General features: G+C 32.4%; 1 protein-coding gene across 6 annotated transcripts in view; it reads right to left on the minus strand.

The window, feature by feature from the left end:
- The window catches only part of LOC114349389 (uncharacterized), a 107,529-nt gene that overhangs the window by 72,787 nt on the left and 14,295 nt on the right, over nt 1–20,447 (minus strand). The window contains exon 1 of one of the 6 annotated variants that reach the window (XM_050657140.1): nt 20,247–20,405. The exons of 4 other annotated variants lie outside the window; for them this stretch is intronic. In XM_050657140.1, coding sequence (XP_050513097.1) covers nt 20,247–20,258 — 12 coding nt within the window. In that variant the 5' untranslated portion in view covers nt 20,259–20,405. Of the gene's footprint in view, nt 1–11,360; nt 11,467–20,246; nt 20,406–20,447 lie in introns of those variants that run through there. One more of the 6 variants, XM_050657155.1, reaches the window with a different exon arrangement.

Here is a 20,447-nt window from a genome sequence, read left to right on the forward strand (position 1 = left end):
TTGTATATAATTTTAAATTAGACATTATAAACGTCAGTAGAATATACAGTTATGTGACGTTACAAGTGTTTTTGATCGTTTGAACTATTCATAGAAAATTTGTACTTTTACAAAATAGTTGTATTTTCCATAGTAAACCTTCTTTTCTTTCCTTTAATAACTATATCGAACTCCAATCTCAACAAACTGGTATATATTATTACAATGACATACGATAAATGTCATTAGAATATAAATCGTTTTCATTTATTCCGCGACGACGAGCTAACCAAATACCCAAGTAGGTGGAGGCCAATAAACTAAAGAAGAAGAAGAAGAACCATATAGTTAAACTATGTGACGTCGCGGGTCGTTTGAACTATTTTAAAATACAGAAGACTTTAAATTTATACTTCTAAGTTATTATGAGTTTTAGAAGCGTGAAATTTTGGAAATCTCATTTTTATACAAAACTGAACATTATTATGTAATAAAAAAATGTGCAACTTCCCTATTGTTAAATTTCCTTTAGTTTACATCGTGTTGATGGGTTCAAACAAAGATTCACATTCTGTTTTAAGAATTAGGTATACGATTTTTATTTAAACTATATCTACTCATGTCTTAATCAGAATGCATTCTGTTTAGAGTGCATGTGAACTCAGTCTTAAACAAAAAAAAGAAGAAGAAAGTTCAGAAAAGAAAAACAAATGAACGATAATATTGGTAGGTCCACATAATCACAAATATTATATATGATAGAGTCGATAGAGTAAAAATGGAATGCTTGGGTATACCAAAAAAATTCTACTCAATAACTCTATCTAAATAGTAAGTATATTACCTGTGCAATTGCTTGGCACGGTCACATTTCAGACAGGGCCGTAACTACCATTGGGGCAACCGGGGCAGTGTCCCGGGGCCCCTGACCAAGGAGGCCCCCATTTGGTTGGCCGTGCATAGATTTTAACGAGGAAAATAAAAATATGTACATATTTTAAAAGCCGATCCCAACGAAATATTTTCAAATGACACAATTTTAAAAAGACCTTTTAGAAAGACCACAACAGTTTTAACGATACAATAGTTTTAATTTTTCACTGGAGAAATTAGCCTTTTCGACTAAAATGCAATTGGAACAGAACAGGGCCCCTGAGGCCTGAGCTAAGCTGGGGTCCCTGAGACCTTAACATAAAAATTTAAATTATTACTTAGGAAATTAGTTATTTCGGCGTAATAAAACCTAAAATGCCATTGGATGAGGGGGCCCGGGCTAAGCTAGGCTCCCGAGACCTTTCGTAAACATGTAAATTTTGACTGAGGAAATTAGTTATTTCGGCGAAATAAAAACTAAAATGCAACCGGAATAGGGGCCCCAGGTCCCAGCTACTTTGTTTTAACCAATTTATTCCAGACCACATCTTAAAAGAAATGTATAGATAAGATAGAATGAGCACATTAGGATCAGTCCCACCAGTACACTGACCAGCTTCACTGAGTGTCTTTGGCTCACATTGCAGTAGCTTAAGGCACCTTAAGGTGCATTTAAATCAAATCGAACAAATACGAAGGAACGATTTTGTAGGTATTCGCTTGGTTATTCGTTCGGTACAAAGTAAGACCATTTACATTGTAGCGAACGAACGCATTCGTTGATAATCCGTCCGCAATGTCAGATACAGATGAAGATGTAATCATTAGCGCTGCTAATTTTATAGTTATTGCAGGACATGCTGAAAAAAAGAAAGAAGAGAGTGTGGTGTTCACACAGGAGGGAAAATGCGCTTTCAAGGGGTTTAATATCAAACATTTTTCCGGACCCCCAGTTGCGCTGGAGGTAAATTCCCCAGACCTCCCGGTAGGGGGCCCCCAGATCACATTTGCTCCGGGGCTCCCAACATCGTACTTACGGCCCTGATTTCAGATCAATATTTACGGCTGCAAAAGGCTTGAGCCAGTGAGATCCTTTAACAATTACAATATTGAACTTAGTGTTAGAAACTGTAATCAGAAAATGCAGCATGAAGGGGGAAGAAACAACCATGAAAAATTAGCACCTGGCATTTACTGGTGGCATTTACTGATGATCTTTGGAAGATCCGCGAAAGAATTAAGAAGAGTGGTAGGGAAAATAATTGAAGAACCACAGAAGTTCGGATTAAAGCCAAATGAAGACAAAGCCAAATATACGATCATGGAAGGGACAGAAGAAGAGAAAGAAGACTTTAGTGTGTGTGAGGTCTGTACGTGATAAAAGCTATATTTTTGACAGGGTGGACAATTTTAATACCTAGGTGTAGTATTCGATGAAAATGGAAAACAGAAATGGGAGTAACTAGCTAATCCTATGATTGTGTTTAATAAAAAAAATACCCTAGGTCTTAATGGCCTGTTGTGCGTATAAATAAATAAATTACAAATCATAACAATCATAAATCCAATAGCAAGAATAATAATTAACTGTTCAAATATTTATTAAAATGGTTTCCAGAAAAGTATATAAATAAACAATCAAACATGTTTATCTAATAGTAAATATACACTAGCAGTAAATACCTTAACATTTAATGGCCAAATTCCAGTTACTATATGGACAATTATTAATGAAACACCCTGTATAGATAGAAAAGCATTATTTTTCTACGAGAATTCGAGAATCTGGTCAAGTTTGGAGCGCTGTAAAGCGTAGATAATAAATAAAATGAAACAACTTTACAGTGAAAATTGTTTATTGAAAAATCCTCTACAAAATCGCTATGATGTTATTTTATTGTGAAATGAACGTAAAAAAAGTTATAACCTCCAAAAGGAAATTTCTAACAAAATTTTCTCTTATTTTTGTTTATAACTTTTTTGTTGGTCACTTTACGATAAAAAGTAATAGAAATAAAATTGTAGAAAATTTAATTTGCTTCATTTTATGTGAAATTAAATTTTCTGTAGGGTAGCTAGTTTACGAGATACAGCGCGAAAGCCCTTTGCACCTCTTTTTCCAAGATGGCGGCCGGGGGACAAGGGCATCAACCCCAAAAACTTGAATTTAAGCTTCTACTGAACCCCCCTACACATTAAAAAAATAAAATTGACTCCTCTAAGAAATGCACACTAAATGTAACATTTCAATGGACTAGTTATAAATCACAACAGAACATAATATAAAACATGTATCAAAGATAAGAAAAATTTTGTTTGTCATTTGTTTGGCCCCTAAAGACGATTAAAAATTCAAATTATACCAGCTAGCCCAAAACGCGTCGTGACTTCATCCAGTTATATGTTTACATTCTGCACCAACAAAGTAAACAAAATTGTATATAATTTTAAATTAGACATTATAAACGTCAGTAGAATATACAGTTATGTGACGTTACAAGTGTTTTTGATCGTTTGAACTATTCATAGAAAATTTGTACTTTTACAAAATAGTTGTATTTTCCATAGTAAACCTTCTTTTCTTTCCTTTAATAACTATATCGAACTCCAATCTCAACAAACTGGTATATATTATTACAATGACATACGATAAATGTCATTAGAATATAAATCGTTTTCATTTATTCCGCGACGACGAGCTAACCAAATACCCAAGTAGGTGGAGGCCAATAAACTAAAGAAGAAGAAGAAGAACCATATAGTTAAACTATGTGACGTCGCGGGTCGTTTGAACTATTTTAAAATACAGAAGACTTTAAATTTATACTTCTAAGTTATTATGAGTTTTTGAAGCGTGAAATTTTGGAAATCTCATTTTTATACAAAACTGAACATTATTATGTAATAAAAAAAATGTGCAACTTCCCTATTGTTAAATTTCCTTGAGTTTACATCGTGTTGATGGGTTCAAACAAAGATTCACATTCTGTTTTAAGAATTAGGTATATGATTTTTATTTAAACTATATCTACTCATGTCTTAATCAGAATGCATTCTGTTTAGAGTGCATGTGAACTCAGTCTTAAACAAAAAAAAAGAAGAAGAAAGTTCAGAAAAGAAAAACAAATGAACGATAATATTGGTAGGTCCACATAATCACAAATATTATATATGATAGAGTCGATAGAGTAAAAATGTTTCGAGCAATGGAATGCTTGGGTATACCAAAAAAATTCTACTCAATAACTCTATCTAAATAGTAAGTATATTACCTGTGCAATTGCTTGGCACGGTCACATTTCAGACAGGGCCGTAACTACCATTGGGGCAACCGGGGCAGTGTCCCGGGGCCCCTGACCAAGGAGGCCCCCATTTGGTTGGCCGTGCATAGATTTTAACGAGGAAAATAAAAATATGTACATATTTTAAAAGCCGATCCCAACGAAATATTTTCAAATGACACAATTTTAAAAAGACCTTTTAGAAAGACCACAACAGTTTTAACGATACAATAGTTTTAATTTTTCACTGGAGAAATTAGCCTTTTCGACTAAAATGCAATTGGAACAGAACAGGGCCCCTGAGGCCTGAGCTAATCTGGGGTCCCTGAGACCTTAACATAAAAATTTAAATTATTACTTAGGAAATTAGTTATTTCGGCGTAATAAAACCTAAAATGCCATTGGATGAGGGGGCCCGGGCTAAGCTGGGCTCCCGAGACCTTTCGTAAACATGTAAATTTTGACTGAGGAAATTAGTTATTTCGGAGAAATAAAAACTAAAATGCAACCGGAATAGGGGCCCCAGGTCCCAGCTACTTTGTTTTAACCAATTTATTCCAGACCACATCTTAAAAGAAATGTATAGATAAGATAGAATGAGCACATTAGGATCAGTCCCACCAGTACACTGACCAGCTTCACTGAGTGTCTTTGGCTCACATTGCAGTAGCTTAAGGCACCTTAAGGTGCATTTAAATCAAATCGAACAAATACGAAGGAAGGATTTCGCAGGTGTTCGCTTGGTTATTCGTTCGGTACAAAGTAAGACCATTTACATTGTAGCGAACGAACGCATTCGTTGATAATCCGTCCGCAATGTCAGATACAGATGAAGATGTAATCATTAGCGCTGCTAATTTTATAGTTATTGCAGGACATGCTGAAAAAAAGAAAGAAGAGAGTGTGGTGTTCACACAGGAGGGAAAATGCGCTTTCAAGGGGTTTAATATCAAACATTTTTCCGGACCCCCAGTTGCGCTGGAGGTAAATTCCCCAGACCTCCCGGTAGGGGGCCCCCAGATCACATTTGCTCCGGGGCTCCCAACATCGTACTTACGGCCCTGATTTCAGATCAATATTTACGGCTGCAAAAGGCTTGAGCCAGTGAGATCCTTTAACAATTACAATATTGAACTTAGTGTTAGAAACTGTAATCAGAAAATGCAGCATGAAGGCGGAAGAAACAACCATGAAAAATTAGCACCTGGCATTTACTGATGGCATTTACTGATGATCTTTGGAAGATCCGCGAAAGAATTAAGAAGAGTGGTAAAGAAAATAATTGAAGAACCACAGAAGTTCGGATTAAAGCCAAATGAAGACAAAACCAAATATACGATCATGGAAGGGACAGAAGAAGAGAAAGAAGACTTTAGTGTGTGTGAGGTCTGTACGTGATAAAAGCTATATTTTTGACAGGGTGGACAATTTTAATACCTAGGTGTAGTATTCGATGAAAATGGAAAACAGAAATGGGAGTAACTAGCTAATCCTATGATTGTGTTTAATAAAAAAAATACCCTAGGTCTTAATGACCTGTTGTGCGTATAAATAAATAAATTACAAATCATAACAATCATAAATCCAATAGCAAAAATAATAATTAACTGTTCAAATATTTATTAAAATGGTTTCCAGAAAAGTATATAAATAAACAATCAAACATGTTTATCTAATAGTAAATATACACTAGCAGTAAATACCTTAACATTTAATGGCCAAATTAGTACTAAAATCTAAAATCAAGAAACTTTTATAATATATAACATTCATTTTAACTATTTATAATGGGAAATAAGCCACAATATTATTAAAAAATGATTTTTATTAACGTTTCGACGCCCAAATCGGGTGCCGTTGTCAAAATTTGGGCGTCGAAACGTTAATAAAAATCATTTTTTAATAATATTGTGGCTTATTTCCCATTATAAATAGTTAAAATTGTAAAAATGCCACAAGAAAATAGCTTCAGAATAATATAACATTAACATCAAATTCAAAACAACAAATACAGTAAATAAGGAAATAATTAAAAACAGTTTTCTTGTGGTACGTTTAAGTTAAATATTATTTAAATTATAAAATGATCTTAGCCTGCAAATGTTTATAAATTGAATGTTTATAATTGTTTATAAAAATTTATACGTTAACAGTAGGTATTAGTAATTTGAAATTTAAAAATTTTTTGAAACCTTTTCCAAATTGGAAGTCGAAACGTCAAAACAAAAATAAAATTTAATTCCCATAAAAAATAATATTAAACAAAATCAGAAGTACAACCTTAATTGCACAAACTATTACAAAGTACCTATAAGATATGTATAGAAGGAACGTTTATAAATATTATAATTAGGCTTAAGGACGTAGGCACAAAATTTCGTGCCAATGTGCTTTAAATGCATTAATTATTTTTTCGAATTCTGAGAAAACTAATAAATATTTTTGAAAAATTTAAACGCAGAATGAAAGATTGCATTATTACCGAAGGCCGAAAGTCCCTGAAAACTTCCAAAACAGAAAAACAGAAAATTTAGTGTGATTTTTAATTTGAAATATCTCATTCAAAAGAACATTTTTGGTTATTCTAAGGGACTTTCGGCCCTCAGTAATAGTGATGTTGAAAAAGTAATTATTCGTTACAAAGTACTCGTTACTTACGAATACCAAAAGTAACGATTATTATACAGAGAGGCAAATCGTTACTTTGATTACTCTGATTACTTCGTTACTTCGTACCAATCGTATCAGAGCGAGTAACGACTATTGTATCTACTTTGATTACTCTGATTACTTCGTACTTCGTGAAGGTCGTTATTATATCGGAATACCTATACAAAAGTAACAAAAGTAATCATAGTAAGCAAATCATTTTTATCCCTTAAACAGATCGGTGAAGGTCGTTGCTATACCGGAATACCTATACAAAATACCTACCTACTGAGAAATACGATTCTCGATATGATAACTGGTACTCAAATACAAAAGTAACCATAGTAATCAAAGTAACGAATACTGTAAATGATTACTTTATACAAAATACCTACCTACTGAGAAATACGATTTTCGATATGATTACCGGTACTCAAATACAAAAGTAACAAAAGTAATCATAGTAATCAAAGTAACGAATACTGTAAATCATTACTTTATACAAAAGTAACGATTTGTAACGAATACTCGAAAGTAACTATAATCAACATTACTACTCATTAATAATGTAATCTTTCATTCTGCGTTTGAATTTTTCAAAAATAATTATTAGTTTTCTCAGGATTTGAAAAAAATGATTAACACACATTGGCGCGAAATTTTGCACCTACGCTCTTAAGAAACCTATGCAAGCTTTTGTCTTTTCCATTTTAAGACTAAAGAATATTAATTCCATCTCAACAGTTTTCGACCGTTTTTTATGTTTATTTGCAAACGACACTGAGATCGTTTATAGTCCAGGGCGCATCTGTTTTGAGATGGACGTTGAGAGGTGACTCAAATTTTTTTGCAGAAATTGCTTGAAAATAACTCAAATAATAATATTTGAGTTATCCTCCCACTCAAAATGGTCCGGTATTTAAATATTCAAAATGTCAAAATATGAAGGAAAAATTCGATTCTTTTATTGGTTTTTTGGTTATAACTTTAAAACTGTTCATTACTGAGAAAAGTTGTACTAACATAAAAGTTGCGTAATTAAATTTTCCACAATACAGAACTAGTTGAAAATTTAAAAAATAGTCACCCTTGTTGAAAAATAGCAATAATTGCATAAAAACCATACAAAAACAAGTATTCGCATTTTACGTTTTTCAACCATTTACGCTACGCTTAGGACCTTCATATTTTACCCAGAAAAACTTTATGATATAGTAAAACAACACTGTAAATTTCATTAAGATCGGTTTAATAGATTTTGCAAAATAAATTTTGCAATCCAGCTTTCGCAAAAAAAATTCATTTTTTTATATGTTGCAGGACTGAAAATAAAGCAGATAGCAAGTTGGATTTTTTTGCTTATAGAAGTGTACTGTATCTTTCATTTCCAATTTGCAAAATTAAAATCGATTAATTACCACGGCGTCAGGAAATTTTTTAAATAAACATTAATTTTTGGTGCTACGCGCAGGACAGCGGTGTTCGATTCACACAAGTTGAGTTCCTCCAAAATTTCTTCCAATCTTTATCTAATATATTATTTTCTTACTCTATATTTTGTTGTATTTTAATATTTTAATTCCACAAAAATCAAAATAATTTTATTATTTTTTGTGAAACATTGTTTAAACAATTGCATATGTTTAAAAATAATAAACTTTTATTCTCTAAGTTAAAATATATGAACAAAGAAAGTTTTTGCTAAAAAAGTGTTATTTCAAAAGATAGAGTATGTGGTTCCATTTTGTAATAAACAAATTTATTTATTTATATCGAAATGTAATAAAAATAAAAATGTATCAATCATTATCAAAGGTCATTGGAATGCCCAATCAGAGCAAACTATCCGCTGTCCTGCGCGTAGCACCAATAATTAATGTTTATTTAACAAAATTGCTGACGTCGTGGTAGTTAATCGATTTTAATTTTGCAAATTGCAAATGAAAGGTACAGTACACTACTATATGCAAAAAAATTCAACTTGCTATCTGTTTTATTTTCAGTCCTGTAACATTTTGAAAAAATGAAATTTTTTGCAAAAGCTGGATTGCAAAATTTATTTTGCAAAATCTATTGAACCGATCTTAATGAAATTTACAGTACTGTTTTACTGAATCATAAAGTTTTTCTGGGTGAAACATGAAGGTCCTATGTGTAGCATAAAAGGTTGAAAAACGTAAAATGCGAATACTTGTTTTTGTATGGTTTTTTTCGCAATTATTACTATTTTGCAACAAGGGTGACTATTTTTTAAATTTTTAAGCAATTCTATGTTGTAGAAAATTTAATTACACAACTTTTATGTCAGTACAACTTTTCTCGAAAATAAATACTTTGAAAGTTATAATCAAAAAGCGAAGAAAAAAATCGCATTTTTCCTTCATTTTTTGACATTTTGATTATTTAAACAATGTTCCGGACCTTTTTGAGAGGAAGGATAACTCAAATATTATTATTTGAGTTATTTTCAAGCAATTTCTGCAAAAAAAAATGAGTCACCTCTCAACGTGCAAATGTACTAATATTTTTACAGATGCGCCCTGGTCTATTATGTTTTTGTTGGGATATGTGTCGAGTTTTGACCAACATTTAAATTTTATTTCCGAAGTTTGTTGTGGTATTATTTGTTGTAACATTTATTAGTAACATTTGTTGCATCATGTTAACTTTCGAACGTTAATTTCCGGACTGTTATGTTATACAATTTAATTTTTGTTTCTTTTCTAACTTTATTTTGCAGAGCTGTTTAATTTTTCAAGTATCAATTAAAATTTATTGATTTTTCATTTGGTTTTTATTATATAATATTAAAGAAAAATAATCTAAAAGTAAATAGAAGGTTTAAAGGAACAAAATGAAGAGCAAAATGAGAGCGAATGAATGGTCCGAAGAAGAAAAGGTTGTAAACCTGACCATTGCTCTTGGAGGAGATGCATTGGATGTGCTTACGAATATCCAAGATCCACAGCCGTAGATGACACAAATGAATTCTAACAACTTAAGAAGGGACTTAATATGCGTTTTAGTCACGAACACGTCTACCTCAGAGCATATCTACTTGTTAAAAAATCGAAGACAAAAATGAGATGATGCTTTTCAAGAATATGAGGTAGATATTACCAGGATAGTGGACGTAGACTGCAAAAATATATTGGACGCAGTCAGCTGAGTCATAAGGCTTCTTTACTGGACATGAATACAATGGGGCTGTTTCATGAAGACTTACTACAGACAAGACTGAAGACCTACTAAAAACTAGGTAGTAGAGAACCTAAAGCCCCGTACAAACCAAGTTTGCGAGCTGTTCGCGAACCGTTAGCGAGCTGTTCGCGAACAGCTGTGTGGACGACAGTTCGTAATGGGTTCGCGAACAGTTCGCTGTTCGCTCAAAGTTCGCTTGGTTAGCGGTAACATCAAAGGGATTGTTTGCGAACAACCAGTTAGTAAACAAAACGGTCTGGACGTTTTGAAGTTCGCTTAAACGAAAAAGAGGTTATGTTCGTATTTACTTTAGTTTGAGATTAAAATATTTTACTACTATAGTTAATTAATAAGTTAATATAGTTAAGTTTAATAATTAATATAGTTAATTAATAGTAAATAGTTCATTAATAGTAAGTAGTAAACCATTTTAATATAGAGAAATGCAGCAAAAGCAACTAATTCGTCTATCCATAATTATAGTACATATCCATATAACAGCCTTGTTTTAAAATGGGTGGGGACAGCAAAGCAATGCAACCAATGCGAACCGCAGCGTACTGTTCTATAGAACTGTTCGCGAACCACTTTAATTTTTGGTGTAGACGTCTTGTTCGGGAACAGTTAGCGAGCAGCTCGCAATAGTTCGCGAACAGCTCGCGCAAATTTGGTTTGGACGCGCCTAAAAACAGTCAACCATGACTGCGAGGTATTAGATCGCAAGCGGCAACATTTTTTGCCGATCATGATCATGTAGACGTATATAGGCTGGTATAGGTAGGGTTACCATAATTTATTAAGGCCAAATCCGGACAGGGGTAGTCCAAGGAAAAAAACATATCCTTGCCCTTGCCTTTTAACACCCCCAAAGTTAGTATTGGTATTATCTGCACAAAGGCAAACTACTTTTGAATCAATAGAGTACTTTTTAATACATTTTAAAACATGTTCTACTAAGACATCAGATGTTTCACCCGGAAGTTCATTAAAAAATAAAAGTTTCACGTTGACACCTTCATTTTGCTTAAAATAACGAACACATACCGGAGTCAGTTTGATTTCGTTTCTGTTTGAACTATCAATTGTAACCGTAATAAAATTTGCATCTTTGAGATCTTCGAGTACCTAATTTGTTAAATATGTTTTTTTAAATATTTTTTTTAGTAAACAAAAAATCCAGACATTTCTTATATCCGGACATGTCTTTCAAATCCGGACTGACCGGACGAAATCCGGACGTATGGTAATCCTAGGTATAGGGATTCAGAATTCTGAAATAGGTATCACGAATGAATGGAAGATGTACACTTATTCAACCTTAACCCTTAAACCTTATGCTATAAACTTAACTTTTACAAAAACTTTAAACCTACTAACCAAAATAAATATTTAGCACCACAATAATTAAGCCTCTATAGTACACGAATTTTAATACAGGACTAATTTCTTTGTCACTCATTGGAAAGTATAGACGACCTAAATAAATAAAATTTTATCGTTCTGATAGTATTTATTTATCTAAGTTCCTACTGGGATACAGTTTAATGTTCTAAAGAAAAGTCTTATCATATTTAATATTATTTACAACCAGTGACGTGGAAATCCATGGTTTTAAATAAGATGGTCAGTTTGGAAGGTCAAAATTTGAAATGGTAGAAGATACCAGCTTCCATTTTCAGCCTCCGCTCTAATGAATCGCTAGTTTGGACAGTATAAGTTTTGGGTGAAACTCTTTTAGATTATACATCCAAGAATAATAACATGCGGAAGTAATGGGGAAAATCGGATTACATACCTACCTAAAATTTACATAACCTGACTAGTTTTTAACAATAACCAAAATTGGCGTTCTTTATAAATAAAGCTACAATAGCTGAAAAGATTTCTCGATTATTTTAGTAATTCTTATGTAATTTTATGACGAACCGCCTATGCTGTATATGTTTAAATTTACAATTGTTAATAACAATAAAACATTCGACAACCTGTTATCAGAAAGAAAATCGAATCAGAGATAAGGAACGCACTGTGGGCCTACGTATAGATCGTATTATATAAAGAACATAATAGGGGTTCAAAGTGGTTGTTACGCACATCTGTTATGTACAGAGAGCACGTATAGCTACTTCCACTAAAATCTTATCCTCATCTCCGAGCAGTATGGTCTTGACCATATGAGTAGATGGGTAAACCTTGGTAAATCTAAGGAACCACGCCGGAAATTTGATAACTAATCTCCAAGGAGGAAATCGTCGTCCGAAAAAGCAATTAAGAATAGCACAAACAATCTTACCTTGTAAAAGACTTTCTTGAAATGAAAACTAACGAGATACCTCGGAATATGATGGATGTATCGATACTATCATAATAGCGGACAACCTCCAAGAACTAAAAACGCCAATGAACAAGATAGTTGAGTATGGAGAAGAATATGGATTATCAATCAATGGAAATCAAAGTTCAAATAGAGAAAGCACGAACAAACTTCAATAAAATGAGAAAGGTACATTGATAGTCGAGGAAATGAAGCATTTTGGCTCGCAATTTTTTCGTCCAGCATGGATTTACTTGAAATTTTCACAGAAGGTAGGAAATAGTCCAAGGATCATTTTCTATATCATGCTGCTGTACTACGCTAAAACCTTGGGAGTAGTTGCCACCCCATCTCGAGGGTGGAAATTTTTTATTACATTTTAACCATGTAAATCGATGTAAAAGTAATGTTAAGAAAAAAATGTTTTTTACATTTTCTTCGTGAAACTAATATTTTTCGAGTTATTCGTGGTTGAAGGTAACAGTTTTTCGAGGGAAAAATCGACTTTTTTTAGAGGTTTTTTGAGAATAACTCGAGAAATATGCATTTAATAAAAAAGACTGTAGATATCAAAATTGTATCTTTTAGTAACACAAACGAAACTGTTTTTCTATAATATTTTTACGACCAATACAAAACGAGATACGACATGTTAAAAGTTAGCTTTTTTCGTCAAATGCATAATTTGAAATAATCAAAGTCAAATAACGGGAAAACTTTGCATTTTTCCAGAAAAACTTACATGATGTTTTTTCAAGCATACAATAAGATCTTTCAAAAAAAAATAATAAAAAGTTTCTAGCATAAAAATTGAGCAAATTATGATCAAAAAAAAGTCGGACCTGTTTTTCTCTACGAAAAAAACAGTGAAAACCACCCCCTAACTACCCTTGTAACTAAAAATTGGTCTTTGCGTTTCTGTAATTCCTTTTATATTTATATTATCAATAAACCTAAGAAGTTTGACCTATTTAAAAGGCCTAATTTTAGAAAAATTGGAGTTTAAAGAAAAATTGATTTTTTGCAATTTTGCATTTTTTATCATTTTCTTCAAAGTATCTACGAAAATACTGGAGATACGAAAAAAATGATAGACCACTAAATTGTAGCTTTTTTAATAGCTAAAATTTCCTTATGCACAGATTTTCATTACAGTAAACAGTTAGCGAGATATAGCTGTTTAAAACGTCTATTTACGAGCAAACATCCCCTTATTCGAGCCCTTTAAACCCACCTCAATTAAAAATTAAGGGATCTTACGGAATTTTATTTACACAGTCTTATTACTCTTCAAAAATTCTACAAAACTGTTATTGAAAAAATATTTTATCTCCAAAAATGAAGGAGCTATGTTTATAAAACATATTTTTTTTTCGAAAAATTCGAATAGTCCCCTTATAGAGCATTTTCAATGTACCTATATAATACCACAGAGCCGATTCGTATACTGGATGACTAAAAAACTATTTGTATGTGTATTTTTATATATTTGTAAATTCGTATTTTTGTGTAAATAAATGTTTTTGTAATTCTTTAATTCCACTTTTTTTCTGTATAGATCTATTAAATTGTCTACTTATAAAAATTGCAATATTATTAAGGGTGGTTTTTAAGGGTTGAAATATTATGATATTATATCCTAAAGCATACAAAAATCATTATTTAAACAGTCAAAACCAAATTTTACCTATATTAAAATTTACAATGTTTTTATATAATTTTTGACAATAAGGGTAGTTTACACCCCTAAAAATAATCAACGCCCTTGAGCATAATATAGAATATGAAGTACAGGGTAAGATGATCCTAACCCCAAATTTTTATGTAAATTGATGCAAACCGAATTATTCTTTTAGGATAAGTAAACTTTTCATATATAGCTCCAACAAGGGTGGTTTTAAGGGTTAAAATATTGTGATATTATATCTTAAAGCACAAAACAATCATTATGTAATTAATAAGAAGCAAATGTTGACAATATTAAAGTTTAAAATGTTATTTTATAATTTTTTACAATTAGGGGTGGTTTTCACCCTTAAAAAACCAAAAGCGTACAACGGCTCAATATAGAAAATGAACTAGAGAGTGAAATGAGCCTAATCCTACATTTTTGTACAAATCGATGCTGGACGAAAAAATTGCGAGGTTTTGCCATTTTTCCAGCTTCATTTCCTCGACTATGAGCAAGAGAACTGAAATTAGACTAGAGAGTTAGACTGGCAAATGTGTTATATTTTCTTGACTCTGATTAACGGGATAGAAGCATGGACACTTAACGCGTCGACTGCTAAAAAGTTGAAAGCATTTGAAGTGTGGGAGTATAGAAGAATCCTGAAGATATCATGGACCGGGCATGTAACAAACAACGAAGTCATGAGAAGAGTTACCAAAAGAATGGAAATATTGGGAACCATCAAGACAGGGCCGTAACTACCATTGGGGCAACTGGGGCAGTGCCACGGGGCCCCCGGCCATGAGGGGCTCCGCAGGGGCCCTCGTTTGGTTGACCGTGCATGGATTTTAACGAGGAAAATAAAAATATGTATTTTAAAAGCCGATCCCAACGAAATAGTTTCAAATGACACAGTTTTAAAAAGACCTTACAGATGCACACTAGACCTCAATATAAAGTTGAGGGGGCTAAGCTGGGGCCCCCGTGACCATAACATAAAAATTTAAATTATTACCTAGGAAATTAGTTATTTTGGCGTAATAAAACCTAAAATGCCATTGGAAGAGGAGGCCTAAGCTAAGGCCCCCGAGACCTTTCGTAGAGATATAAATTGTTACTGAGAAAATTAGTCATTTTGGCGAAATAAAAATTAAAATTCAATCGGAATATGGGCCCACGTCCCAGCTATATTGTCTTAACCAATTTACCCCAGGCCACATATTGGTACGTGAAAGGAACCACATTGTAGCCGAACAATGTACTTGGATAAAACAGATAAGATGCTACTTGCAAAATTATTTAACTTAAAATAAGGTGATTTCAAAATTTTTTGTGTGGGTCAACTAAAATAGCAATATGTAGGTACAAGAAACTTCAGTCATGAAATGCATTAAAATGAGTTTTCAAGGGGTTAAATATCAAGCATTTTTCCGGACCCCCCTCCCCATTCCGCTGGGGGATAAACCCCAGACCCCACGGTAGGTGCCCCCAGATCACGTTTGCCCCTTGGCCCCCAGATCACGTTTGCCCCTGTGCCCCCAACATCGTAGTTACGGCCCTGCATCAAGACACGAAAGCTGCAATACCTGGGGCATGTTATTCGTAATGAGAGATACAACATACTTTAATTGTGATATACTTTAATTAATTATACAAGGGAAAATCCAGGACAAGAGAAGTGTAGGAAGGAGGAGAATTTCATGGTTGCCTAACTTGAGGGAATGGTACGGATCCACATCAATCGAACTATTCAGAGCAGCAGCATCTAAGATCAGAATAGCCAAGATGATTGCCAACCTCTGTCGCGGAGATGACACGTAAAGAAGAAGAGGATGTATATACGACGACGATCACGGAAGAGAAAAAAGGAATTAAACACTGCAATCTTGAATATGTTCAGCAGGCACAGGCTTGCAGTAGCGATAAAAACAATAGAGCAAGTTAAAAGGATTGAAATAGATATCACAGCTATCACAGGAAACAAGGTGAACTGGTATCGTAAAAAAAATGGGAAAATCAATAGTATTTTGCAGTGACACCCCAACAATCAACATGCATTTGGAACAGGCTTTGTTATACAAAACAGCATCCAGAATTTTGACATATAATTTAAGCCAATAAATGAAAGAATTTCTTGCATGGGGTTTGGAGGAAAACTCTTGAAACTGTAACGTTTAATGCTATCAGTTTATATACCAACCGAAGAAAAGGACGATCCACCTAAAAATGACTTCTATGATCGGTTGCTTGTAGCTTTGCCCAGAAAAGATGTGACGCTTTTTATGGAAGATTTTGATGTTACGATAGAAAATAGAAGTTTGTAGACCCAACAACGATAAACACAGCCTACGCGAACATTGCAATGATAATGGAATTTTACTAGTGAATTTGAACACCTAAATAATCTTCTTATTGGATCAACGAATTTTGATCATAAAAATATCCATAAGCAGACTTGGTTTCGAATGAAGGAATACCTACCGACAAATGAGCTTTATGATAATCTAATTAATTCAAGACATGTCTGTACGAGACGTAGACAGTTATTATTTTCTGATTAGAGCCAAATTCAGACAGAACATATTCCGATATGATATAAACTAAGAGACGGTATACATGAAAGTTGCTAATCATTTTAGGCACGATAAGAGCCTATAACTTAAATAATAGAACCTAAAAGAAAACGTATGAACATTGTGCCGTCACTTGTCACTTTTTAGTGGTATACCTACATGCGTCGACAGTGGGTGTTCAATAGAAGCGTATTGAAAAGTCGGGCTTGAATATTTAGTTCCGGCTTTGGCGTCATTTCCGGTTAAAAAGTTATGACCAAAATTTTGGCAAAAATAACTCAAAATTAATGAAATCGTATATCAATCGACGCAAAGTTACACGAAGAGTTCAAATATAGATTTCCGGTTCGACTTACTGTCAGGTTGGGTGAAAACCTAGGACTTACGAAGTGCAATTAGAGGTCACGTCATTTGGGAAGGCACTAATTTGCATGTTACGGGGCATGGGCATCTAAAAATGGTCTAAGAACCGTCTTTAAAGTTGGTGATTGGTTACTGACATTGAATTTTGCTACTAAGTATTAAATTATTTTGAGCATAGGCGTAACCAGGTGGGGGTTTTGGGGGTTATTACCCCCCATTTGGATGTACTTTGAGCTCTATACACTTAACACCATTATGAGTATTCAAAGGTGTTGCTAACCAATCAATCCAGTTTGAAGTTGTAAACCCCCCTCTTTAGGATCATCCTGGTTACGCCATTGATTTTAAGAAACTTAGAAAAAACTTCAAATTTTGACTTATAATATTATAAGTGCAATAATACGCATGTTAGTGCCTTCCCAAATGACGGGACCTCTACTTGTTTTATATTATATGTATTACCTGATATAATATATAATTTATGTTGTCCCTCATACCTTATAGACCGATCAAACAACAATCTGACCCAAAAAAAAATAAAGAAAGGATGAAATTTTAGGAATAGGTAGTTGAAATTATCTAATATTATATAAGAAAAAGTTTACAATTCTAGATCCCCTCCATTTTACAAAAATGGAGGGGAATACCCTCCTCTCGAAGATGAAAAAAATACATTCAAAATAAGACCGGAATTGGATAAAATGACTAATCCTAAACAACTTTTCATCTATAGATAGAGTTTTTTCACTAAGTCAATACTTTTCGAGTTATTTGCGAGTGAATATGTTCATGTTTAACAAAATAAAACATGTTTTTGGACGTTTTTTCGGAGATAATTCAAAAAGTAAGTATTTTAGCGAAAAAAATATTCTTAGCAAAAATATAGCCCATCAAAAATTGAAAAAAAAATGGTGTATACATGAGGTCTGTAGACCCAGTAGAAGCAGAGTTGCAGCTAATGAAAAGTAGGTTCTTCTTCGTCAAATTCCAAATCGAATATTTCAATGTGAAATAACCCAAAAGCGGAGCACTTTTAGGGGAAAATTCATTTTAACTTTTTTAAAGTGTTTAAAAAAGGTTTATTTTTGTTTAAAAAAAAACTTGTAATATTAAAAGTAAGTAAATTACGCTCCAAATATTGTTGGTCCCTTTTATTTTTTGGTAAAAGAATCGCGAAAATCACCCCCTAATTAGCATCACATATACGTTTTAACATTACCACTTCACAAGTTACTTTGTCTATGTATTATTTATATGATCTGTAAGTTTCATCTGTTCAAAGTGCTTTGTTTTGAAAAAGCTGTAGTTAAAATGGCTTGAACGAGTAACTAATCACGATGTTAGACAAATTTTGAACAGCCATAGCATAACCAATTTTTGTCTAACAAGAAAACAAAAAATCAAATTATTTTATTACTCTTTGAGATTTTTGGTATACCTAATTTTTTTTTAAGTTAATTCCATAAACAATGACGATTTTTTTCAAAAAAAATGTTTTATTTTAAACCCAATTTTTTTCAAAACTGAGCACCTTGAACCAATGAAACTTATAGATAATATAAACAATACATAAGAAAAGTAACTTGTAAAGCGGTAACGATTAATTTTATTTGAGAAGCTAATTAAGGGGTGATTTTCGCCATTTTTTTACCAAAAAATAAAAGGTACCAACAATATTTTGAGCGTAACTCACTTACTTTTAATGTTAGAAGTTTTTTTAAAAAACAAAAATAAACCTTTTTTTAAACACTTTAAAAAAGTTGTAATGAATTTTCCCCGAAAAGTGCTCCGTTTTTCGGTTATTTCACATTGAAATATTCGATTTGGAATTTGACGAAGAAGAACCTACATTCCATTAGTTGCAACCAGCTGCAACTCTGCTTCTAGTGGGTCTGCAGACCTCACGCGTACACCATTTTTTTCAATTTTTTATAAGCTATATTTTTACTAAGAATATTTTTTTCGCTAAAATACTTACTTTTTGAGTTATCTCCGAAAAACCGTCCAAAAACATTTTTTTTTTGGTTAAAAATGAACACATTCACTTGCAAATAACTCGAAAAGTATTGACTTAGTAAAAAAACTCTATAGAACAAAAGTTACTTAGAATTAGTCATTTTATCCAATTCCGGACTTATTTTGAACGTATATTTTTTCACCCCCGAGAAAAAATTTTCACCCTGTATTTTCCAATTTTTGTAAAATGGAGGGGATGTAGAATTGTAAACTTTTTCTTATATAATAATAGACAATTTCAACTACCTATTGCCAAATTTTCATCCTTCCTTTATTTTTTTGGAGGTTTTCGTAAAATTTTGCGTTCCCTGATCGGGCTATTATACAGTGCGTCCATAAAGTAACGCATAAATTCATTATTTTGGAAACCGGCGTCTTTAAGAAAAAATCCCGAAACAGGTCGATTTTTATTTTTAAATTGCAATTTTTTGGCATATATGTTATACAATGACGTCATCCACCTGGACGTGATGACGTAATCGATTATTTTTTTAAATGAGAATAGGGGTCAAGTGATAGCTCATTTGAAAGGGTATTTAATTCTCTATTCAGTGGTATAAACATTAACATATTTATTTATACAGGGTGTCCAAAAAATTATTATTTTTTAATTATATTTATTGATACAAAAAGATAAATGTATGTAATTTGTTTAATTCTAAATACATTTTACTCCTGTTAAAAAGCATAAAAATGTTTAATTTAAAAATTAAACATTGATTTTCGCTTAAACGAAATGTTCAAATTGCCAAGAGGCAAGTTGGTGGCAGCTTTAAGATTGAATTTAAGCGAAAAGTAATATTTATTTGTCAAACAAACATGTTTTTCTTGTTTTCTGACAACAGTAAAACGTATTTTAAATTAAATAAATTAGAGCCATTCTTTTTTTTGTCTCAATTAATTGAATTAAAAATTTTTTCTTTGAACACCCTGTATAAATCATTACGTTAATGTTTATATTAGTGAATAGAGAATTGAATGCCATTTCAAATGAGCTATCACATGACCCCTCAATCATCAATTACGTCATCAAGCCCAGACGGATGACGTCACTAGTATGATATATATGCCAAAAAATTGTAATTTAAAAATAAAAATCGACCTGTTTCCGCATTTTTCCTTAAAGTCACCGATGTACTAAATAATGAATTTATGCGTTACTTTATGGACGCACTGTATAAATAATGTTTGTCGTTGAATGCGTCATATTCTGTTAATCAGAGTTCTGTCAATTACGATTATGTAAAAATTAAAATAATATAAAAAAAAATGTGAAAATAAATCGGTACGACACGCAAAATACACATATTTATATTTTTACTTACCTTTTTATTCATGTTTTATAAAGTATTAAATAATAGATTTTGAAGATTATTTCAATAATTAGGATATTTTTGGATGATGTTCGTGAAAAAGTAATTTAAATAGAGAAGAAACCAATGCATTTTTTTAACATAACATGTACCCTTTGATAAAAATACCCGTATGTATGAAAGATTTCATCATTTTTTATTTGAATCGTTAGT

This window comes from Diabrotica virgifera, chromosome 1, assembly GCF_917563875.1.
Source record: "Diabrotica virgifera virgifera chromosome 1, PGI_DIABVI_V3a".
NCBI classification, from domain to species: domain Eukaryota; kingdom Metazoa; phylum Arthropoda; class Insecta; order Coleoptera; family Chrysomelidae; genus Diabrotica; species Diabrotica virgifera.